Below are 25,929 nucleotides of genomic sequence, written 5' to 3'. Positions count from 1 at the left end.
TTGAAATTTGCATGAAAAAATCTCAATTTGTAGCTAGGTGTCTCTGCATGCAAAATGTCATGGATGGCTTCATATTGTAATAAAGTGTTACTTTGATCATGTTTTGAACACCTTTTTACATGGGGTTTTTCTGCCCAATAATCTTAAAATTGGCTGCTATGATTTTCCCAATTTTTGCCATACACCTAGATTTCATCAGGAATTGATGCACTAAAAGACATTTGGAAAATCGACTTGGCAAATTTTGAGATATTCACGGTTTAAGATTTATGTATATTTGATGCATGAGCAGTTCAAGTTTTCAGGAGATCTCATGAATTTGCATGTTTGATACAAACTCTATGAAGAGGCACATGAGTTTCAAAGTTTGTATGCTACACAATTTACATATCCTGGATACAGGTCTGATTTTGATGTCAGTTTCGGGAGATGTAAATTGCATACAAGTACGAGCTGTAAAGGTCATCTACACCTCTTGTACGTATTCACAACTCACATCAAAGTTAGAGTTCACCTTATGTGAGCTTCCATATGTTTAGGAGGCATTCAATGCAGGAGCATAATGAAGGTACATTTTATATATAAACTCTACACGTACCTATGGGAGATTACTTTTTGTATATGTACAGTAATAAAAAGTAAGAAAACAGTGACCCTTAAATGATAGGATGAATGAAAGTGATGATGCAACGATGAATAGCAAAAAGGTGCATGAGTAAAGAAATCTGGTAAACAAACCCCTTTCATTGTCCCTCATAAATCATGGGTCATTTCAATTTATTTCAATTAATATCACAGCAGAACAAAAGAAAACATTGAACATTTTTACTAGATTCTTATAAAAAGTTAATAACTAACAATCAATGATAGACGTGTGGTCCCCAGAAGGGATTGCCAGTTTATGTTACATGCACATTAAAATATAGAAACAAAAAAGCACGGCACAGCTGAGGAACACCATGAGGGATTCGTAAGTCCAGAACTACACAGTTAACTTTCCTCACTAGCCCAACGCCCTTCTCAATGTCACTGGGCCTAGTAAGATCGTTGTTTTTGTTTCTCCCCTGTTCCCCTCGCTTTGCCTGGTCGTGCTCTGAAACACCTGTGTAATAGCGCGATATAAATAATATATATCATATCAAACCTACTGTGCAATGTTGTCTGTCGTAGGAATCCTAGCTGTACAGGCTTTTGGTGTTTTAGCTTGTGATGAGACCTGAGCCCAGGGTAACAGATATCAAGACAAACGTACAAACGAATTGTAACAACCTTCTTTAACTTTGAAATGAATGGTAACAACCTTCTGGAAAGCTTCTGACAAAAGGAAACCCAGTGTTGAGATGATTGTATTTTGACAAAGTTAATCTTCCATCATGTTTCCATGAGTACCTGTCTCGCTGCCTCCTCTTTCTTGAATAAAAGCACCAAAGTCTCCAAAAAGGAATGTGCACATTAGAACAGCAGCAGTCCGTTATAGAGGTCGCCACATCAAAGGATGCCTTTGAATACAAACTGGATAGCAGAACACATGCTGAGAATATTACTAGTCTGATGTGTGGTATGCACACTGTTGTGTCGAAGATACATCCTTAGCAGTGGTGGTTCCTCCAAGTAAAAGGCTGACTTCCCTCTACAAAAAGTGCTGATGGTCCATTCCTTGAATGTTCTAGCCAATTCTGATGGCATTGGGTGTCTTGATAGTACAGAACTACTAGCATTCCCGCCATGTTCCTCAGGCATCATCTACTTCTTATTTCTACGTGTCCCTTTTCTTCAAACTGGGATTCCTACAACATTTTTCTATACATTTATTGTGCCCAAAAACCTCTGGTTTACCGATATTGTGTACGGAAACAGTACATATGTATGACATGCAAAACAAGAAAGGCTCAAAATAGATGAACAAATATGCTCGGAAACGCCTGTACAAAACACAACCATGCCCCATGTGAAAAATATTTCTAGAAAAGAAGTTTGAAAGGCTTTTTAAAATACTTTTCGTTCACCCCAACATTTTTGTGGACTTGCCGATCACCTCCTTTAATTTCAGATTTGCTCACTCCCTGTAAATGGTCACATCAGAGACGGCAGTGCAGTCTTTGTTCTCATACCAAAACATATCACATCATTCTCTTAAGGCATGAAGGTTGAAGTTCTCTTTTTTTATTGAAACTAAACTCTACTGTACAATAAACACACAACATGTACAATGTACAACAATTCACAAACCAGTTTTTGTGTCCTGATTTCTACAAATAACAAACACAAAATAAAATGTCGATTCACTGTTCAAAATGTATCAAGTGTAAGTTATTTAACAGATGTAACTATATGATTTCATATGCAAATGTTTGACTCCATAGTAAAGGGCATATGGGAAAAGAGCACTGGGTTTACAGAATTAACATGGGAAACTGTACATGCAATGATAGGTAACATGGCACAAAGCATGGCACATTGTTCTGAAACAAGCATCTCACTCGGTGATGGGTGGAGCAGAGACAACCGAAAACAGCAGTTAAAATAAGTAGGATTAAAAAAATGTGTGCATCGCTAGCTGCTGCTGCTGCTTAAAAGCAAAATAAAGCTTACAAGTTCATAACGTATATTTACTAAGGTGCTCTGACACAGGGGCAGCCATTGCATGTGTGTGTTTTATAAAATTATGAAACCACAGTACAAAGGTCAAATTCAAGATGCAGAACCTAAACATATACAAAAAAATATAATTTGTGAAAATCTTCTCATCATATAGGCATTTTTACAATATGTTAGGCATGGCAAGATTTTCTCATCACATGAAACAGATTTTCACCATGTACTGTCAGTTTTTGTCTTTTTTATGGACTCAAAATAAGAGCTTAAATCTAATTGCTACTTATGGTAATATTGTAAAGTAAAACGACGATTTACATTTCAATATGAAAAATTACTCTTCATTATTCAATGCTTAAGCAAGGAGGGGCATCACCATCCCACACACTCTAAGTCTCACAACCTTTAAGTCTCTATAGCAATCATTCTCTAGGGGTTCCAAAAGTAGACTCTCTCTTATCCAGGAATGGCAGCTTGAAGCTGAACTGTGCCCTGAACTGATCGTCTACTGCTACAATGGCTAACCTTGCCACTGCTGAATCATCTCAACCAACTAAAAGGCAAAAAGGAGGGGATACTGATGCTACTGAAGGTGAAAGAAGAGATGACAAACTTCTGGAGCTTTTGACCAAAGTGACATATGACATTGCAGACATCAAGACAAAATTGTTTGCTTCAGAGGAAAGAAATACTGAGCTATCCACCAAAGTTGACTCAGTAGAAAGTCACCTGAACACAGGGGATGAAGACACACAGAGATTTGCTGAGCAAATAAGGGAATTACCAATACAAAATGAGATATTATGCCTTAAAGCCTCTGAACAGGAACATTTTTCTAGGAGAAATAATATCCTAATTGAACGATTTCCGGACAAATGGAGAAATGTCTGATAAAATTACTTAAGCTAGACCCTGAAATGCCTTTTGAAATAAAGAGAGCTCATAGGTCTCTAGGACCAAAACTAGCAACGGGACAGAGAACACAAGGCTTTATTGTGAAGAGCCTGAGATTTCCTGTAAAATAATTAATTTTCAGAAGAGCACAGGCATTGGGTGACCTCTATTGAGGGGCAGGGGGGCTACATAATTATGATTTTTGGAGACTTGAGCACAGATGTGCTTGACAAGAGAATGGCATTTAATATGGCAAAGGATAAAGCAAGAACCTAAAATATTACAGGGTCTACCCTGCAATCTTCAGAGAAGTGATTAATGGGCAAGCTCACTCTTTTACTGAACTCCGTGGGGCAGAGGTGTTCCTATCTGACCTGGATCAAGAGCCAATGGAAGAATCAACAAAGAGACAAAGGAATGTAGCTCGGGGAAAAAAGAAAAGAAAACTGTTTTCTTTTTATTATTAAAAAAAGAAAATGTGGTCTACCTTTATTATTATATTGGATCACATTTGCACCGGACGAATGGTAATGTAATATATTTCCTTATTTTCGGTTACTTATTTCGTTTCGATTACAAAAAGCCTTCATAATTATATTTAAATATAATATAATACCGAAGGTTGAAACCGTTGGAAAACGACTGCTTGTTCTCATTTGAAGCGAGCACGACTGACTATGAAAAAGGGACCTTACGATGGCAAGAGACATGCGCAAGTAATTCAGGAAGTATTTGATTGCAGTGAGCCCTGTGACATTTTGGTATTCGGAAAATGAGCAGAGACAGACACAATGAGCACCAGAGTAGCAGATTCGGGTACTGGGCAGCCTCGCCTTGAAACACTCATCAGAACGTTGCCCCATGGACCTTGTAGCAGCTCTTTGGATTACACAGTTCTTTTCATCCAGGTGTCATCTAGAGTGAATTTGGTTGCTTGAATTGACATTCTTTTTCTTCCTTGCATGACAATCAGGGCCTTCCTCGGTCAGGAGGGTCATCAGGAAAGAAAACAACAAAGTATAAAGGATAATAAGCAGAAAGAAAGGAGAAACAGGAGATGGAGAGAAAGAACCTAGGCTTCAATAGGTAATGAGTCAGAAGTAGAATGATGCGGATATGGAAAAAAATGGAGCCAAAAGGTCGTTATTAAAAGTGACACCGCGCAGGGCTGAATTATACATGTACAGATGTGCCTGACCTTTGTATTATATAAGCTGTTCTAAGACACTGATTCACTTTGTCTGACTAACTGTATAGGGGGGCTTGAAAGGTGAACTCTTGTGAAGCTGTTGAATTTTAAAATAAAACCAAGTATGCATGGCTATCACACCCTTACTAATGATCAAATCCATAAACTGTTTGTTCAATTTCCCCATCTTTAGCCTTAGAGCTGCTTTGAAGTGCTTGTGCTTTTATTCGCTGATGCATCATCCCCACCCCTGTCTCAGCCTTTCCTTTCTGCTCTGGACAGATTTCATTTATTACTAATGGGCGGCCAGATGCTGTGATTTGCAGGACTGCTGCTTCCTACTTGTGTAGTGTGTAAACGTGTCTGGAGCTAAAATGGGACGGTGAGGCTCGCTTGGGGGGTGCCCAATAAGGGTTATGGATAATTGAGGTGTGTAGATAGTAAACATGCACACATTTTGAAGCCACTAGTAATACACCTTTTTTTTGCGGGGGGCGGGGTGGAATTGCTGCCTTCAGCTTCAGATGGGAACCCTCGGTATAAATCTTACCTAATAATCTGTTTAATGAGCACAGCCCAACATGTGCCACGCCCAACTAGATTTCCTCACGGCATTAACACGGTGCCAGGGGTGGGCTGCACGGACCATGGTTATGGTAATTATTTGGTGAAATGTTTATGGTATTGAGTCACTCAGCTTGGAGGTGGCAAAGGCACCCTGTTGATCATCAGCAACCCCTTCAATATAGGAGGGACATACAGGTTCTGATCTGAGGCACGTACAAAGGAGCATCTTTCTGTAGCTGCATGGAGTATAAATGGAATTCTTTGCAAACCTAGTGTGCTTTACTGAATACCCTTGTAATCAGCGGGAGAGAGGATGGGAAGGAATGAAGGAACAAGACATGAGTAGAATGTAATTGTGTACAGATTTATTAGATAGAACTCACTATGGTAAGCATGCTTGCGACTCTCTAAAGTAATTTTAATTGAGGTACTGCAGGCTGATATTGTTCCCTAGGTGAGTGGATGTCTCGAAGTGTTTTGGAGAAATGATAAGTTACTCTCCGTAGTGACTAACTACTCCTAGTGAATAGTCCCCTTTCCTCCATACTGTATAGGGACAGGAGATGGAACATTTTTAGCCAACAAAAAATCTTCTTCCCCTTTAAATTTAGAGGCACAGCCCTGGGAGCATTCGCTCCCTGACTCCACCCACCGGCGCCATTCCTCAGTCCCCTTTGATACGTCAACAATATTACCATTGACTAATGACACCAGTTCTATTCGGGGGGAGGATGGTGGGACATATGGAGGCAAGGGGACTAAGGACTAGGAGTACGTTGGTCACTACGGTGAGTAACATAATTACTCCTACGTCCCGGACCCTTTCCTCCATACTGTATGGGTGATTAAAACTGAATGTAACCTCAGGGTGGAGAGGAGACCATCTTAAGAAAACAAGTTCCTTAATATTGCCTGACCAAACGCTGTGTCCGACCTGGAGCTTGCATCCAAGCAGTAGTGTTTGCAGAAGGCCAAAGGCGTAGCTCATGTAGCTGCCTTGATGATGATCTGGCACGGAACATGCCTCTGGAAAACCATCACTGTGGCTTTGGTTCTGATAGCGTGGGCATGCATATTTGCTGGGGGTGGTTTGTGCTGCCCCTCATAAGCCTCTTTGATGGCTGCAACCATCCATCTTGCTATGGAGGCTTTGGAAGCCTGACAGCCTGGCCTAGATCCACAGAAGATGACAGAGAGCCTCTGATTTGCACAAGCTCTTGGTTCTGTCAAGGTAGAATTTTAGAGTGTGCATAATATCTGAACAGTGCAGTACCCTATGATCCTCGTCCTTGGGGTCCACGAAGGTGGGTAGCACTATCTCATCATTCCGATTAAATAAGACTGCCTTAGGTAAGAATGCGGGGTGAGTTCTAAGTAGTGTAAGGCTCCGACACCACCAGTGCCTGGATTTCACGGACTCTTTGTGCAGAGGTAAGACCCACTCAGAGGGCCGTCTTAATGGTGACTAGAAGGATGTCTGCAGATGCCATTGGCTTGAATTGTTTATGCGCCAGGGCACCCAAGACCACGTTGTGGTTCCACACCGGGTGTGGCTTCTTGATAGGCGGGTAGAGCCTGGTGAGGCCCGCCAGATGTCTTTTAACCACCAGGTTCTCCTCTTCAGAGTTCTGCTAGGCTCCGATTCCCGCCAGAGAGGTGCAGCATGTGTCTACCTTCACACCCGTGTTTACGAGGTGTGCAGAAAAGGATAACACGTCGTCCAACCTGCAGGTCAGGGGATCAACCTCCTTTGATTTCGCCCAGTGACGAAACCTAGTCCACTTGCTTTTGTAGTGGCTCCTGGTAGCATCACTGCTAGCTCCCTGTATGATGTCTCGGTTGGCCTGTGACAGATACATATGCCTTAGTGTGACCTGTTCAGGAACCATGCTGCAAAGGGCTAACTTCTGGGGGGTCGGGGGGGGGGAACTGTGCCTCCCTGCTGTGATAGTAGATGAGCTGGGCCCAGCGGAAGATGCATCGGGGGCTGCTCTGACAGGCTATGAGAATGATGCAGAGGTGTCTGGACTCCCTTATCTTGCAAATTACCCTCTGTACCAGGGGAGTGAGCGGAAAGGCATATGCGTTCATGTTGTTCCACTGGATCGGCATTGCCCAGAGAGCCCTAGCCCTGTCCCTGCCAGGATGTGAACTGGAGGCACCTCCTGTTGTCCCAGGTGGTGAAGAGATCCACCTGAGGATGACCCCATCTGTTGAAGATCCCCTGCAGGACCTGTTCGTCCAACTGCCATTCATAGTTGTCTGCACCCAGCCTGCTGAGGATGTCTGCCTCCAGGTTGGCCTCCTCCGGGAAGTGGATCTCTGACAAGTGTATGTTGTTTACCGGAGCCACTCCCAAATGCTGACTGCTAGCGTGCAGAGGGGAGGAGACCCGGTGCCACCCTGCTCGTTGATTGAATGCATGCTGGTGCAGTTGTCCGTTTCAATGATGATCATCTTGCCACTGATCATCGGGAGAAAGGCTTTGAGAGCGAGCCAGATTGCCATCAACTCGAGCCAGCTGATGTGGGCCTCCTGCTCCGGATGGGACTATACCCCATGGACACTGTGGCCATCCAGGGTAGCTCCCCAGCCCTCTAGGGATGAGTCTGTGGTGATGGTAACCTGAAGTGCTGGTTGACGAAAGGTCCTGCCTATCCGCAGGTTGTCATCCATGCTCCACCACACTAGGTCCTGGTGGAGCTGAAGTGGGAGGCTGACAAGCTCCGCCTGGGAACCCCTCTCCTGACTCCAGGAGGCTGCAAAGTGCAACTGCAACCGCCTCATTTTGAGCCTCGTATGCGGCACTGCCATGAGACATGCCGTCACGATACACAAGAGGTGTTGGTACCACCATGCCAAGGTCACTGTTCTGCTGAGGAAATGCTCTGTGGCCTTCTTGATGGCTATGGATATGGCCTCCAAGAGGAAAATTCACTCGCAGCTCATATCCCAGATGAGGCCCAGGAAAGTTAGACTCTACATGGGCTCCAGCTGTGACTTCTTGAGATTGATGGAAAATCCCAGCTCGTGAAGTTTGTTCATGAGGGCAGCGGTGGTGTGGTGCACAGCCTCTGCTGCCCCTGCCCTGATGAGCCAGTCGTCTAGGTATGGATATATGGGTGACCCTGGTGAGGCCAAAGGGTAGAACCTGGTATTGGAAATGAATGCCCATCATCCTGAACCGCAGAAAGGACGGATGGGGCTACCCAATTGGGATGTGTAGGTACTCATCCTTCAGGTCCAGGGAGCTTATCCAGTCTCCCATTCACAATGTCTCCTCTATAAGCGCTGCAGTAACCATCTTGAACTTTTGAAGAGGAAGGGAAAAGTTCAAGGTGGAAAGGTCCAACACAACTCTCAGTCCCACCTGGTTCTTCTTGTGTATGGCAGAAATCTATGAATAGAAGCTCAGACCCCACTGGGAGGCTGGGACTTCTTCCACTGCCCGACTCTTTACGAGCGAGCAAATTTCCACCAACCGAGTTGCTATCCCAATCTGTGGGAGCAGAGGGGAGGAGAGAGTGGAATGGGTAGGCTGTAGCCTGTGGACTCTACTAAGAGGAACCAGGGGTCAGCGAAACTCGTGCGCCAGCATTGGGAGTGAAGGGCAAGCCTGCCCCCCACCAGAGACACGTGGACCCGGATGGGCGTGTCTTGCCTTTTTTCTGGCCGAGGTTGAGGAGGGGGACTGAAAAAAGCCCTTGTGCGCGGCCTTGTGTTGCTTGCGCCGATGCTGACTCAGGGACTTGTCCGGTCGCCTGGACCGTCGTTCTTGGAAGCCCCAGAAGCCACCAAACGACCAACCCTTGTCTGAACACTGGTGCATCTAGCTGTATGCATTAGGAGTGGCTTTAGTGAGGATGGATAAGGATTTGGTAGTATGTGAACTGTTCTTATCCAGTTCCTCGTCCGTAGTGGAATGGAACAGGTCGCCACCCTCAAAGGGAAGGTCCAGTATGCGCTCCCGGTTGAACTTGGTGGCCCATAGCCAGGCAGTCCTTCTCATATCCATAGCGATGCAAATGGCACGGCCTGAGGCGTCAATGTGCGCCACCATGGACTCAATGTCTTGCGCCACAATTTTGGCCTCAGCGAGCCCCACCTTGAAGTGTGCCTGACTCTGCACTTGAAGTTCGGAAGGAAGTCAGCGATTTCCCACCAAAGCCACTGGTTTACTGCAGCGAGCATAGCGTCCGCATTCAACTGACGAAGATGAAGGGAAGCGTTGGAATACATTTTCTTCTTGTATGCTTCCAGCATCTTCTCCTCCTTATGCAGGAGTGCAGAGGCTGGGGTAGCTAAAGACGATTATAGCTTGGAGTAGATCGAGGCTGCGGTGCTCACAGAGTGTGGCTGAGGGTGTGCCGACAGCAAGAGGGGGACCCCCTCCATCTGCCTAAACTTGGCATCGAGGGGCCTGTTGGTATACTGCATCGAATGGGGATTAAGCCATTCCTTTTCAGACAGTGCCACCACGTCCTTTTGTATCGGAATCTTCGTTCTAGCCCTGGGGCATAGAGTGAGGACCTCTGCTAAGACCCCCACCTCCGGCTGGGGGAGCCCCAGGTATTCGACCAATCCGGCGAGCCGCTCATGGAAGGCCATGACCACCAAAGGTGTGTCGGGGTCTTATCCGTGTCCACCAAGATGTCTTGCTGGTCAGGTGCCGCTGGAGGAGTGCTGGGTGTCGGGGGCTACAGTGTATTGACAGGAGGCGGCAGCCTTGGGGCTGCCAAGACCGTAGGAGGCGTGGGCGCCTGTGTGATGGGAACTGGCATGGGCAGCTGGGGCTGCACATAGGAGTCGGAGGCACTGAAACCACGGGCAGAGTGGCCGTGGGTGATAGCGGCAGAGCTGGAGGGAGCATTTCCCTGATCACATACTTGAGGATGATGCCCATCTGCGGAGACCTCATGAGGGTCAGAAATGTTTTTAAAAACCTGTCCACACAGGCCAGTGGAGCACTTGGGGGCGGGGGCATGGGTTGAGACCTGGGCACACTTTGCCGTACTATCTGCTGGGTGCATCTCCCCTGCGACAAAGACGGGAATCCTGAAGGCCACGTGCCCGGTGAAGACCAGTCCCACTTGGAGATTCGTTCCCCCACCTGGTCCTCAAAGGGGGACGGTGTCAGGTGAGCCGCCATTTTATCTGGGTCGGCGGCCATCTTGTCGGGCTGCATGCTACGTGCCTGCATCGTGGTACTTGCAGCGCTGGACCTGACTTCCTCCATGACTGTTGGTGGTGGAGGCCTACCCTGCACCTCAAGACGGGGCCTGGTAGGCAGATTGCCCTCAGCTGTGTCGCCAGAAGTGCTGCATACAGGCACCCCCTCAGACATGTGTCCGGTACTAGGGCGTAGCCACTAGGGCGTTTACCTGGTAATAAAACCTTGCGGTCCCTCAGTGCCCTCAACAGTAGGATCTCGCAACCACTCGGCCTGGCCGCCGGTAGCTGTAGCAGCCTAGGTACCTGCACTGGTACAAGAACCTGGGAAGGAGTCGCCCCTTGCGGGGTGCAGATGAAAACAAGTGCCCCTACCTTAGGCCTGGACTTGTGCTTGATGAATTCCTTCAAGCCCTCTGTAGGCGACCTTCTGAAGGGTTCCCTCCACTGAGCTAGCCTGTTCTTCAGAGCGTGCGGTGTTAGCGAGTCGCACGAGGTTCAGCCCTGCCAGCCGTGGTCGGGGCCAAGGCAGTGGAGGCAGAGAACATGGGGGTTGGATGTAGGGAAGAGCCCCTCGCACGCTGGACACCTGCTGAAGCCTGCGAACGTCGAACTGCGCCAGGAGAAGCATGGAGCCAGAGTTATCTGATTAAAGACAAAAAAGAAGAAGACAAAAAGGCACTTCTCAGGGGAAGAGCATGTGGAATTACTAGGCCGGAGGCCTAACCCAGGATCGCTGGTAAAAGCGGTCCATTGCTGTCAAGGCAGAAAAGAGGACTGTGGAGTGGTGTCAGTGGGCGGAGTCAGGGGAGCGCATGCTCCCAGGGCCGCGCCCCTGTGTGCTGCTAAATTTAGACTTTTTCTGGTGAAAAAGGTTCAGTCTCCCGCCCCTAGCGAGGGACAGCCCTATACAGTATGGAGGAAAGGGGGATGGGACGTAGGTGTATGAGAGTTGCATTGATTTACCTAAAATGGGTCAGTATGAGAAATTTAGTGAAGACACGGGAAGTATACCTTGCGATTTGCAAGTTGCCATTAGCATTGGAAACTTATGTCACAGGTTCTGATGATAGGGGAGGTGGGTAGATACTTAAAGTTGTTAGTATTGTCAGAAAGATCATTTAACATTATCTGCATGCAATCTCTTTTGTTCGTTTATTCATGCAAAGCATCTTTCCTAGGTTTGTACATTATTTAGCTATCTTGAATGTGGGTAGAATAAATAAAGCTACAACAGGTTTAAACTTTATAGGGCCGCACAGTGAGGGCTCACAGTTTCAATTAGATGTCCGGTAATTGTTAGGATCGCTCACTGATATCTATAGGATATCAACTGTGACGTTTCTCGGTTTGCTATGGGAATGTGGTACGTTGCAGCTGAATATACTTTTTTAGCTAGCAAGCAGCAAAGCTGAGTGATTGCTACATTGTCATGTAGGTCAGGGCTATTAAAACCCTAATATGTCTTTGGGCAATAACCCTACCCCTACATACACATCATTATATATTTCTCTACTAACTTGTCATCAATGACCACATTTCTTTCTTGTGGACAAACGAACAATAAGCCCTCATATATGTTTCCTGTTCATACAGTCTCCTGAATTGTCTATATCACTATGTTGGGTGGTAGATACTCTCTTCCCCTTTTCTGTTTATTATGTTGTTTGTTTGCAATGGAAAGGATGCATGATTTCTAAAGGATCAGGAAGACTATAATGGTCACAAAGATCACTCTAATTATTTACAGGAGTGTATTAAATAGGCAATGCAAATAGACTTGGTTACTGATTTACTTATGATGACTCTGTGATATATAAGTTACTTTGATGTAAAATGAATGACTTAGCGTGTGTGACCTAGAATGTTAAAGGAATTAACTGCCTAAAAAAAGGGAAAACGTGATGGCCAGGCTATGGAGAACAAAGACTGATGTGGTATTCTTACAAAAAACGCACTTACTAGAAGAGACTAGAAAATATCCAGCCAATGTAAAATACTCAGGTGAGTTTTCAAATTGCCACTCTTCTAAATCAAGAGGAGTTTGCATTTTATTTAGGAAGGGCCTCAATTTAAAAATTAAAAAGGTAGCTATCGACAGTGAAGGCAGAATAATCTTTGTGGACATGCTTTATAGTGGTAGGGTGATAACAATAAGATGCGTGTATGGTCCATGTCCACCAAATAAGTCTTTCTTTGGGGATATTACCCAATTGTTTCGTGATATGCAGGGAGACAACACTATAATAGGTGGAGACTTTAATTATGTCCTTAATCACACTGTTGGCGGCTCAGCGTCATGTAAGTGTATGAACCACGGGATAAGTAAAGAATTCAATCTTTTTATTAAGAGATTTGGCTTAGCAGATGCTTGGAGGACTATACATCCTTCCGAGAGAGAATACTCCTTTTTTATTCACCAAAACATGATTCTTTCTCACAGATTGATTATATACTGATTTCAGATAGGCTGCTTGATAAGGTATTACGTACGGATATTAGGGAAAGTGAAATTTCAGATCACGCTTTGGTAGATTTACGCCTTACAATGGGCGGGGAAAAATCTAGTTTTTTTAGATGGCGCATGAAAACAGGTATTTTAAAAGACGAACAAGAGAACACATTTTAAAACATTTATTGAGAAGTTCTTTAAAGAAAATAAAGGCTCAACAGATATTCAAATGGTTTGGGATAGTTTTAAGGCTACAGTGAGAGGTGAATTGATCAATAGGGCTTCTTACTCTAGGAAGACTGGACTAAAAGGAGTTACATATGCTAGAAAAAAAGCTTGCCGCCCTACAACATAAATATACACGTACTAAAAGATTGGGAGACCGTCTGAAGATGACTTGTGCGCAGGAAGATTTGAAGAATAAAACTAATATGTTGGCGGAAAGGGGTCTTTTTTTACGAGACAAAAATACTGGGAATACAGCGACAAAAGTGGTAGATTACTAGCTAGTAGATTGAAGGGGATGATGGAGACATCATATATACAAAGCAGAGAATGTGCAAGGTGGAACCGTTATTGAAAGCACAGAGATTTCCAGTGTCTCCACTCTTTCTATAAAACTATATATACACAGAGGACACCTTCCCATTAGTATCCGATTTGGAGGACTTTTTTAGTGCATTAGACGTTCCCAGGTTAAAAGCCGAGGCTAGTGTTGCATTGGATGCCAAATTTGAGATGGAAGAGATTTTACAGGCAATTGAACAACTCAACATTGGCAAAATGCCATGGTTAGATGGTTTGTCAACAGAATTTTATAGGTCATTTGGGACTACATATGCCCCGATAACATTAATTCCGAAACCTGGTAAAAGACCATAAGAAATGTGGTAATTACAGGTCAATTTCAGTGCTTAACGTGGTTAAGATATTCTGGAAAATACTTCGAATAGGCTAGATAATGTATTGGGTACCCAATTCACAAATCTCAAGTCGGTTTTATGAGGGACAGATTTGGATATGACAACATTAGGACTTGGCACAAATGGGATTCTAGATACAGTACTAGTTTTTTTATAGATGCTGAGAAGGCATTTGACAGAGTGAATTGGGCATTCTTGAAGTTTACTATGCAGAGGATGGGGTTTGGAGCACGGTTCTTACAGGCAATTAGATGTCTACATAATGATGCGACGGTGAGGATATGGGTGAACAATTAAGCTTCTGACTCATTAAAACTTGAACGGGGCACAAAGCAAGGGTGCCCACTATCACAGTTTTTATTTAACATTGCTTTAGAACCGTTTATTGCATTCATACATAGGGTAGAAGGGATTAGGGGCCTTACATTTAGAGATACAGAAATTAAAGTATTATCATGTGCTGATGATATGTGTTTACACTATCAAATCCGGAAGATGGAGTAATGCTTTGAAAAGTGCATTTGAAAGAGTGAGTAAACTCTTAGGGCATAAAGTTAACTGGGAGAAATCAAAGGTCTTCCCACTCTCGTATGTGTAGACAAAATTACTTTGCAGAATGGAACTGTAAATGGTCAGCTCCGCAGGTAAAATACCTGGGAATATACCTTATGAAGGATCTGAAGAAAATTGTAGAGTTAAATGTAAAATTTGATTGCGGAATTAATGAAGGATATCAGAAAGTGGGAGCGCTTACCCTAGGAATTTGGGCCAAGGTCGATGCAATTAAAATGACCCTGTTGCCAAAAGTATTAAATATTGTCCATTCGCTTCCCTTGCTTTTCACCAAAAAATAGTTTAAAAAAAGTTGATAGTATATTTCCGAATTTTATGTGGGGTGAGAAGAAGAAAGCAAAAATCCCTAGATATATTATGATACACAGTATACAGGAAGGTGGTTTTGGTTTTCCGGCCCTTAATAAGTATCATTGAGGTTTCATACTAAAGAAGGCTCACTAGATGATGCCCACAAATACACACAAACCACTTTGGCTGACAATTGAAAGAGATGTGTTTTACCCATTGGAATAAGATAACATTTATTCAATGGGGAAAAATTCCCATGAATCAAAATAGATTAGCGACTATAGATGCGACACATGCAATTCTTACCACTTGGCTAACTGATACTGAGCAGAACATTTATCTGCATTACAAAGCATTGGGTTTGGGGGAATCCAGGACTCCAGCTTGCAAATAAATCTCTTTGCGGGCGCAGTTGGATCCAAAAAGGTATTCCGAGGATAGGGGACACCATGCAGGATGGGCAGATACTATCTTGTTTGGAACTGCAGAAGAAGTTTGGTCTAGGGGACAGAGAATTAGGTAAATTTGAAGAAATGGAGACACGCTTACATCAGAGGCTGAGAATGTTATCAGGCCCAATGGAAAAGGAACCCTCAGGATGTGTTATATTTACATGGTGTCTGCTTATGTTAATTTAATGCCCTTAGACCATTCCACTATTAAATCGTAGGACAAATTAAAAAGCACTTGGGAGACTGAGTTAGAATGTGCTATTTCTGAGGAAGAATTGAGAAAGGTACAGCAAGTAGGTTATAGGAGTAAATTAGATTTAAGTCTAAGACTTGCACATCAGAAAATTCTGTGTTGCTTGTACTAGATGCCATCGTGCATTTATAGTCTTGACCTTTTGGACAATGAGGTATGCTGGGGATGTGGGAAGGAGAGGAGGACACTAATTCATATGTTATGGAATTGCTCTAGATCAGTTGGTTTTTGGGGGGGATGTATTGGACAGGTTGGACACAGTATTATCTCTAGACTTCCCGAGGACACCCTTTTCTGCAATTCTCTTGTTTGATAGGGGAAGGTGTGTGATTGCTAGCAGAAATAGATTTTGGATTTACAGGGCTTTAATGGTGGCAGTGAAACATATATTGAGATTGTGGAAGACTATGAAAAAAACACAAGTGGAGAATTGGGTTACCAATGTGCAATTGTTATCAGCTTTTGAGAAATATATGTATCATGGGAGAAATCAGGAAGATGTCTATTTAGATCTTTGGACACCATTTAATGATCTATATGGTCCATAGAAATAAATTGTATGAAAGAAGATCCGAGCAAAAATATCTGAATGCATGTTTTTACATTTTGGTGTATGTGTGTAATTTTTTTTATTGTTGTAGTTTTTGTTCTTCTCTATTTGTTGGGCCTCAGTAGATCTACAATTATAGTAAATGTGTTCAGAGGGTTGGTAGCAGTATGGTGTTGATATATATATTTTTTAATTAGTTAACTCTGTTGGATATCTATAATTTGTTTAGGAATTGATCAATTATTTAAATGACCAACTTACTGTATATGTTAATATTGATGTTAGGTTATTGGATAACATGTTAACTGTTCCTGAATTCTGTTCAATATCTGTGAAAAATGATAAAATGTACACACAAAAAAGAAAGTGACCTGTGCTTTGTAAAGTGACCAATGCAATATCCCATTTACAAGCGTACTTCATTGAAAATCTGCTACATTACCTACCAAATAGTGGTGCTGGGCAAAGCGGTTTATCTGGCAGTGAACATACACATTTCTTAGATCCAAGCCGACCTTGGACATTCTGTGGCTGCCTGTGGCAACGTGGCATAATTCTCGTCTCGAGTTCTACAAACATAAATGCTATATCATAACCTCTGTGCACAAGTTTTCCACAGGCTGGAAGTCAGCCTTCGTTCCACTTTACTTGCCTTTTCGAAGCATTTTTAAAATCTAATTTGTTTCAATTATATTATACTTAAAGTATGTGTTGCTGTTATTGCAGGATTTTAAGGATATGCTTGGATACTATTTTAGATTTTATAAGTGTCACGCGATAACTGCAGCCAAGTCCTACAACTGAACATCTACAAAGGGATGTAGAGCAGCCCAACGCCTTCAGGTAAAAATTTCACAATTTATAAATGGTTAAAAAAATAATGAAATGGGACAACTGTTCGACGGGCGAACATTTGCTCATCAAAGGCATCACAGTAATCCCCTTTCAACACATTGGAAAGGGTCAGGACCTATGACAGTAAGCCACAAACCTGCCCAAGATTTGATAAGATAGGATCGTCACAGTAAAAAGACAGTTTCATAGAAGACAATACGTTATTTTGATCAAGTCTCATATCAGTGGACAAACGGGTACAGACACTTTAAACGTCTGTTTAGAGGTTTCAATTTAAAGCACTAAAGTGGCCAACCCCTGGAAAACTATTAAAAAAGAAAATGTTCACCTGATGCCATGATGTGGAAAATAGGTGATACCCCAAAGCAGCATAATAAGGGTGGTCAAAGATTAGATCAAATCAATAAATAAAACAATTGTGATTTTATCAGTTCTTGGGGCATAACAAGCCCTTTCTGATCCATAGACCTAGATTTTAACCTGTGACAGAGTATATTGGGCTATACATTTCCAAACTAATTGGAATCATTCTTGATAGATGTTGAGAGATCTTACTAGGTGATGTGCAGAACATGCCACTTGGTGCTTCAGCAAAGAGTAACACCGTGTTTACCAGATTTCTAAACAATAACAGGACATCAATGCATCGAGAATTGATATACTCCGAGTCCAATTATTCTCTGCGTTCTCCAACCTATGGTTCTAATACAGTTATGCTCCGTCCCTTTTCCTCCATACTTCTACTACAGGCTATAACAATAGAGGAAAGGGATGTGCGGTGGCCGTATTAGAACCATTGGTTGGAGAACATAAGGAACAACTGACCTCTGGGTAGATCAATTCCTAATCCACTGATTTCCTTTGATATGAGATTAGTCGTGTACTCAGTCAACAAGGGACACAGGAAGATATTCATAAAACAAGCCACTATTCTTCACAAACTGATGAATGTATTGTAGATAAGCCTGTTTTTAAGACGTGCAAGAAAGGTATTAATAGCTGGCAAGTCAGTTGCCATTCTCGCTCTTACAGCCTAATTCGTAATGAGGGTGTCATGGAGAAAAAGTTCAAAGAAAGGCTTTCTGTGCCTTTCTCCATGTCGATCCCCTGGTTCACTCATTTCCATAATGCAATGGGAAAACCCTTGCGGAAGCTCCTATTTGGAGTTTCCCCTGCAGATTTAAAACATTGTGTGTGAATTCCAAAGCCTATATGTTGGTGAACAGGCCAGATTCCTGTGTATTGTGCCTTATTTCTCTATGAGTGAAATTAGAAGGCACAGTCCACATCAATCCAATTGACAATGACCGCTGCATTGCTGAACTCCATGGTGTTCCCACAGAGATCAATTTGTGCATAAGAAACAGTGAAAGTCATGGGAATCCTGGGTCTACTCATTTTTCGGTGCCAGTCACTGCTTTACGTGTTCAATGATAAGATAATCCAACAGAGAGTGTGTGAACTGCAGAAGGGGTAATAGTTAAGTTCCTTTCACCAGATGTTCTGGCTGACAGAGCAATAACTTCAGAAATCATGAAAAATTACAAAGTCCTTAGGTAGGACTGTGGATGAGCACACACATACTTTTACACAAAAATGGTAATTATTGGCACAAAGTCAGCACAAAATATTACAAATAAATGAAATAGGTATCATAGTTTTATAAGGGTTATTTAGATTATGTTTGTTTGCTTAGCAAGTTATGTACGACCCGATACAACATAGTCATAAACACTCTTGTTCCTTTAAGCTCAGGACTCTACACCATCAGAAGGCAGATGATAGGTTTTTCCCTATTTGCGTAAAGGAAAATGCCAAATACTGAGACAGAGGTGGGGCAAGAAGCAGATGGGGCTGAGTGGAGTTTGGGACCAGAGCAGGAAAGAAAAAGAAATATCACTCTGCGTGGTGACAATCAGTGTGCCAAAAAAAAAGAGAGGAGAGAGAGAGAGAGAGAGAGAGAGAGAGAGAGAGAGAGAGAGAGAGAGAGAGAGAGAGAGAGAGAGAGAGAGTCTCTACTCATTTTCTTTGAGCAAAAAGATGTGTCTAGATAGATTCATATTATTGTTAAAAAAAAGGATAGCATTCAGTGGATGAAAACAATGGTCAGATAGGATTTTCTGTGGATAGTTGCAATGCATATACTACTCAAAGGGATCAGGGTCACTTTGCAAAAATTGCCAAGGTTACTTCGGCTCAGCACTGCAGCTTCCAAGACTCACCCTCTTCAATCGGGGTTTGGTTTGCTTCTATCCTGTGCATGCTTATGTGATCCCCCGCCACAGCCCTCGCCATCTACGCCCCAGGCCCACTTTACCTGTATTTTCACCACTCCTTTCTAACGGGCCAGCTTTTGCTCCAGGGGAGAGTTGGCTCCCTGGAAAATCCATTTCCTCCAAGGTACATGGGGCTGTCTGTTCTGCCAACTCCCCTCTTTTGTGCGTTTTTTTACAGGGCTGGATGCTGATTCAATGTCATACCTATTGCGTGTGAACCCTGTATTGTTTTTTGCATTTTTCAGGACATACCTCTCTGCCACCCCTGCAGTTACTTGTTCAGCTGTACCTTGCCCTGTTGCTCGGATGGCCATGGTAAATTGCCCTGCAACAACCTTACCTCGGTATCGTGACCCACTCCCACTGAAATGACAAAATATTTGGGTCATCCAATGATAAGACGTTTCCTTTGCCACTTGAGTATGTTACGGAGAATGCTGAAGACTTCGATAACATGTTCCACTCAATCTTTCTTCCAAAAGGACTAGAACATATGCAGTTCACATTTCCAAATATGAAGTGGGTATCAACCCAATACTAGTGATTCATCTGCATCATAATAGAAACTCCAGAACTATATGGAAACTCCTGACAGATGATGGAATGAACAGAAGATAATGAAATGCAACATAGTGACTTCTGGGAACGGGATGTACCCACTTCCATCACTATACCTGTTGAGACAGAATATCTTCTATTATCATTGATAAAGAGTAAGCACTTAAATTATGCTGTTGATGTCATCACAAAAGGAATAGGTCAATGTAGGCATGCAGCAAGTAAACTATTAGAAAAATGTACATAGTATTAGACTTTGGAAAACATAACACAACAGACTTGTCAACATTGCCAGTGATATCCCGCTGAGCACCTCAAGTACTAATCTGTTGACAAAGTAATGCAGATGCTGGGAGACCTCTGCTGGCTCGGTTGGTGTCTGCTTGGAACGACAAGCTCTGTCCTTTCACATATGTACATCAGTTTTTCCTCCTGCAAGCTACACGCTGAAAACCTATTGACTTCGGAGTCGCTCCCATAACTCCCAGCACCTGCACCGCCACCAGGATTAGCTGGACTGTTTGAGACTGTAATGCCACACACCTGCTCAAAGGACTTGCTGAAAGCAGCAGTGGCAGTGCTGGCTAAACTGTGGCTACCAGGCTTGGGCAGAGACTGGCTTGTTGTTAAAGTGAGTCTTTTTAAAGACAAAAGTTCAAGATTTTCACTCATGGCTCTTTGGGTTTGCTTCCTAGCAAGGTATTCGCGGCAAGATTCACCAGCAGGTTCTTTATCTTTCCCGCTAGCTTTCAATCCTCCGGACCTCCGCTGGCTTTTCGCCAAAGGTGGCTTCCCCCCACTACTGCTGTTGTTGCTGTTATGGGATGTGACAGAGTGGCTTGTGCTGGAGGCAGTTCTCGAACAAAATCCTTCATCGACTTCAGAAATATCCGTCAGCTCTTCTTGAACTGTTAAATCGACAGCATCTGGTGAAGAAAACAGAAAAAGTCACTTGACAATTAGAGTGTCAACATTTTCTCATTGAGTACATATGACACAGTAGGACTTCAAGCCAGTGCCTGCAACCAATTATACTGTGCAAAGAGCCATTTCATTGTCACTAAAAACTGCACAGACAAGTAACAAATCAGTGGGCAAACAGCCACTAAAGCTACAAACAGCAATCAAAGATGCATGCCAACATGGCAGAATGTGGAGAATGTCAGTCTGTTATTCATGCAGAAGATTAGAAGCAGATCAGAATACTTCCCAATAGAACGATACCAGTAGGTGCATATTAATATGTGCCCATGAGCCCAGGATCCCAAGCAGAAATCAGAGTAATCAATTCAGATGATTATCAGTATCCACCAATTTGCCCCGATTATGGGAGACATTTTAGCAAACCCAACAGGTACTCTGGGACTGAAGAGTGGAAAGGTCACCTTTTTGCATTTGAAACATTCTTATGGATTTGTCTATCTTTGGGAAGCGGAATTAGTAACCAAATCCTCTTCATGATGTAGGATCTTAATCTGATAGCCATTTTATTCACAATTGTTTATGGAACCAAAGGCACGGTAAAGCCAGGGCCAAAAGCGGACTACCTGGCTCAAAAGAAATATAAAAGGCATGTGTGAGCCTGAAAGCTCACTGCGAAACTGCGACAGAACAGACAATATATCAATTGAAAGGAGGCAATCACATTAAGAGAACCTGCAGAGAGTTGGCAGTATATCTGGCCCACTTCTGATTATGCACTGGCTGGTAAAAAGACTACAAAATGGAGAGCAGGTCCAAGAAGAACTTAAACAAAGTGATTGTGGAATGCTACATGCGTCACATTTATATCTGTATTGGAAGTTGCAGCCAGGTGTGGTGTATTGGCAATGTGTTAAGAATAACCCAATTTGCTGTATCGATTTATTGAACAAGTACAATATATTTATGGCACATACTGTGGTCCTAAGAGAAAGGATCAGTAATTCCACTAGAAAAAAGGCTCTCCTGAATCGTGTATGAACGTGATACACAATAAAGACACAGCTGGTCTGTAGACCTGAGCAACACTCAAGTGCGACAGTACTTGGCGACAGGTGCAGGGAAAGTCAGTAATAATGTAAGGAATCCTGTGGGTAGAAGTAGTACAATTAATTAGTTGATATGTGCTAGAGACATTCTGATGTTCCAGATCCTGTTGGTATGGTGGAACTAATATTGTATGAAAAGGCAATTATTCACAGGATGCCCTAACTTTCTACTGAATGTGACACCACCTTGCAAGTGTAAAGCAGCTCTTAAAAGGATGATGTTTTTAAATGCCTTAGTAAGGGTGACATTGAAGGCCACGTGTAGCGAACTTCCAGTGCATTTTAAGCTAAGAACCAACAAAGAACCATTTGTCAGAACAGCACTTCAGTGTGTGCCTAGAATGGTTAATACGCCCAAGCTGATGCATGTTATGACCATGTAGCCTATGCGCCCCACTACTGGTTCTCCCAATCCCACTTCTTGGATATTTTTATTTGTGTGGTCTGTGTGCCTGTATAGGGTGCAGGGGGTATAAACCAATAAATGCACGAATGAGCCAAAGAGCAGTATCATTTTAGACGACTGGGACCTGTGCTGCTGGAGAATTACTTTTTAATGGGGGGAGCTTAATACAGTGTGAAGAGGAGCTCCTATACAGTACATGTTGGTATTCTCACCCTAATCTGCAGCTGCGCCAATTGCCAACAATATGGACCAGAATGGATCGATCAGAAGGCCATCTGCTCCGACCGGATATCTTCTCTAGAAATGATGTATAAAGAGTGCCGCATGCGGAAAGCATTTGGCCTGGACATGGAAGTCATAGCCAGGCACCCACAGACCACAGCTGAGAAGCAAGCATTATATCATATTGGCTGTTCTCCTTTACAGTATCAAAACTAAGTGGGTTAGTTAGGGTGAACGTAGAATGAATGCGGATGCTTGAAAAGTACAGAACTTCCGTTCGTTCCACCCTTGATCTCCATGTGTATCTATTTAATGTATTTGCTCTTTGGAAAGTAGATCACCCAATTTTTTGGTCTATGGAAAGAGGATCATAAACATTGACGGGCAATCATCCCTTAAGCATTTTTAACTGAAGAAAGGTTTATTTATGCAATGAATTCTATCAGTTCTTCTGCCGCACCTTCTCCTATGTGTATGCACACAATTAAGACCCTTGCATTATTATCAGTAGGAGCATAGGGCATTGCATAAAGCACAATTCTCCTGACTGACAACACACTTAAGAATGCTTATGTTTGTAGGCATGTATATGTGGGTATGTGTGTATTGGATTTACAAAGTGGCAAATCTAACTGTGAAGCAACCGTGTGCAGTACATAGTGGAGATACTCAAGGAGTACAAAATGGAATGTGGGGATGGCAGTGGAGCTGGGATAGGTAGGGTCAACATGGGAGGGGCAAGCTCCAAATGAGGAGAATTAGGGTTGAGAAGAGTGACCAGCAATTGGCCAGATGTTCTTTGAAGAGTAGGGTCTTGAGGTCCTTCCTGAAGTGTAGAATTGAGTAGACCACTCTTTTCAGCATTAGTAACTTGTTCCAGAGAAGCAATGCATAGCAGGAAAAGGTCTGTTTCCTTTTTTCCCCCTCTTGCAGTTCTACATTTTTAGTCTGGCGATGGTGTGGATATCATGGTGCGCTGGCCTCCGAAGATGGTGCGATTCTCTGTCAGGTAGAGTGGTGTATTGGTTGTAGGTTATGCAGGCTGTCTTGAACATGATGTGTGTATGAAGCAGTATCAAGTCCCTGGACAACTGTTTTGAAACTCTTGGCAGGGATGAAAGGTTTGACTTTGAAGAGAACCGCAAGCTGGTACCATGTTGATTGGGCCTTCTTGGCACTGTATGTTTTGGATGAGAGTTCACAGTTGATGGAAAAGCCAAGAGATTTTTCACTAGGTGAAAGGTAAAGCTTCATACCAATCAGCCAATTTTGGACTTAGAAATGCTTGGTGGGGTTTCCTAAGAGTATCAATTCAATCTTTGTTGAGATGACCTTCAAGGAAGCACTTGACATCAAGTCTTGGATGAGGGACAGACTGTGCTTGCATCAATGGATGTCATTGGTGAGATTGATCTTTGGGTAACACTCTGTCATTTGCCTATTGGTGTATCTTGAGGTCAGTCAGTTGTTCCCCCACATGTTTCATATTCATATAGAGGCTGAAGATGACCGGGGACAGTTCGGAGCCTTCTGGGACTCTACAGGTTACTGGGCAGCACTTTGCTCTTGTTACCTTTAGTGATGAAGTAGTTGTCTCAGATACTAGGAAGGATATTTTCCACATCCAAGCTTAATACATGGTTGTCATTTAATAGTCTCCTTTTGAATTAACAGTCTAATTCATTGTACACAAACTTTTAAAAAGCAAAAATGTTGATACCAGGGCTCCAACTCGTAGTTGGGTGATATGCAACTGTCTTTGCTACAATCAATCTTCCCCCAAATGCCGATGCCATTTAAAGGAGTTAGCCCGCACGTGAGACTCAAATGCCATGGAGGTCAAAATAAGGTAATTCTTCTTGATCCATGTTTTTAACCAGTATAACAATGTAAATTCTGGCATTTGATAAAACACGTTGTTTTCTCCCAATCTCCATGAGACTGCCCCCATGGGCCAACTTCACATTTTGCAATGCCCGTGAATTAACAAAGTCATGCATCTAAAAAGGATTTAGCTTGTTTTCAGTGTTACAGATGCTGAGAAAGCGTTCACTTTGAAGAGAGTTGTTCCAGTTGTTTGACGTTAAAGAACCTAGGGATTGGATGCACCCTTGAAGCAATGGATTTAGGTCCTCCTTATATTCAATCTTAATATCAAGTAATCCACAATGGTGTGCAGTCAAAAAGTCGAAAAAATAAAGTCTAAAGACAAAAATGTTGAAAACAAAATGTCAACAAAAAAAAATGTAATGTTTTTTTTTATTTATATGTATTTTGTAGGTTTAGGAAGTAAAAAAAAGAGGCACAATAAAAAAAATAGAAAAAAGGGGTTGGGGGAACCCCCCAATTTCGAAAATAAAACGTAATGAAAAAGAAATGCGACTTTTTTTTCTTCTATTTTTTGACTTTTGACATTGTTGTTTTCGATGTAATGACTATAAACCATCCACAACTGCACGTTTCTTCTCAGTAGCTTCCGGACATTCTCTGTTGGGGACCGTTTCATAAGCCATTCATCAAAGTAACAGATCACATGTACCTCATGCCCAGACACGTTGTGCTGTCAATCGTACACATCTTCAGAGGTGTAAGCGATGTTCTTGATTAATTTGACGATTTGATGATCAAATGCACTATGGGCAAAGCGCAGAGAGTGTTTTCCAAAAATAATTTGAGACTATTCAGAATAGAGCCAGCCCCTGTCCCCGGTGTCTTTCAGAATATTCAAAGAATTGGAGAATGACTGAAATGTCCTTGGAAGGACTTTGTTCCATGTACCTTCTGGCGGCAGCGACTTAGAGAGGGTACAGAAAACATGGGAAGCAGAGACAGAGCCAACATGAGAGTGCAATTTTCAGAAGCAGGATTACTGCTCAATAACAATCAGGCTGGGGGAAGATGTGAAATAGGGCAACCATTACTGTGGAGAATTTCTATTCCTCTGCAGAAAGAGGATGACAAACTCCTGCTAATCTACTTGGTCCTCACCCCAGAGGGTCCCTGAGAGAGACAGATATTTATTTTTTATTTAGATGGTTAGCCAGGTATGGGAAGGGGCTTACAACTAATTCTTCGTGTACAGCACTGGCGCGTCGTTCCAAGCCTAAACAGCTTCACCCTACTGTCATCTAGAGTGGCATTGCATAGAATAGCTTCCAGTTACAATCTGAGAAGACACATGGACATGTTGTGGTGTGGCACAGGTAAGTTACTTGTCAACAACTTGGTGGTAGGGTATTCTCAATGGCAGAACTGTGAGGAGTCTTTGAGGTCAAGTGTGAAGGTAGCATTTGTGAATTAAGCCATCAAGGCACAGCACCTTCAAGTCCCGCACATACCAAAACCCATCCTAAAATTAAACCGAAGCTAAAAGGCAGCAGAATGTCTGAGGAAAAAGGGTACAAAACAGCTGCAAACTGTTTCGATAAACATAGAAACTGAGATGATTGCATTTAAGGTCCAGTCCGGTAGGTGGCCATATTGAATTGACATTAGACAGCACATGCATTGCTTTGTGTAGTGTCAGACAGAAGCAGTCACATGGAGCAAGAACATGCACTTATGTCAATGTCTTGGTCAAAAAGGTTGGCCTCATAATCAGCTTCTGGTCTTGGTTGCCAGGTGGCAACAGATCCTATGAAGTTCTGGATCTGGGAGGAGTCCAGCTGTAAACC

At 42.9% G+C, this 25,929-nt stretch overlaps 1 protein-coding gene across 5 annotated transcripts in view; it reads right to left on the bottom strand.

Annotated features, from left to right (window-relative positions):
- Positions 1-741: 741 nt before the first annotated feature.
- HYCC1 (hyccin PI4KA lipid kinase complex subunit 1) overlaps positions 742-25,929 on the bottom strand; it is a 711,655-nt gene continuing 686,467 nt past the window's right edge. For 2 of the 5 annotated variants that reach the window (XM_069648331.1, XM_069648333.1), the window contains one exon: positions 742-20,523. In XM_069648331.1, coding sequence (XP_069504432.1) covers positions 19,919-20,523 — 605 coding nt within the window. In that variant the 3' untranslated portion in view covers positions 742-19,918. The remainder of the gene's footprint in view (positions 20,524-25,929) is intronic. The other 3 variants (XM_069648329.1, XM_069648330.1, XM_069648332.1) reach the window with 2 other exon arrangements.

Source organism: Ambystoma mexicanum, chromosome 2q (genome assembly GCF_040938575.1).
Source record: "Ambystoma mexicanum isolate Mex_15411 chromosome 2q, UKY_AmexF1_1, whole genome shotgun sequence".
In the NCBI taxonomy this organism is placed as follows: domain Eukaryota; kingdom Metazoa; phylum Chordata; class Amphibia; order Caudata; family Ambystomatidae; genus Ambystoma; species Ambystoma mexicanum.
This window is presented reverse-complemented; position numbering and strand designations above follow the sequence as displayed.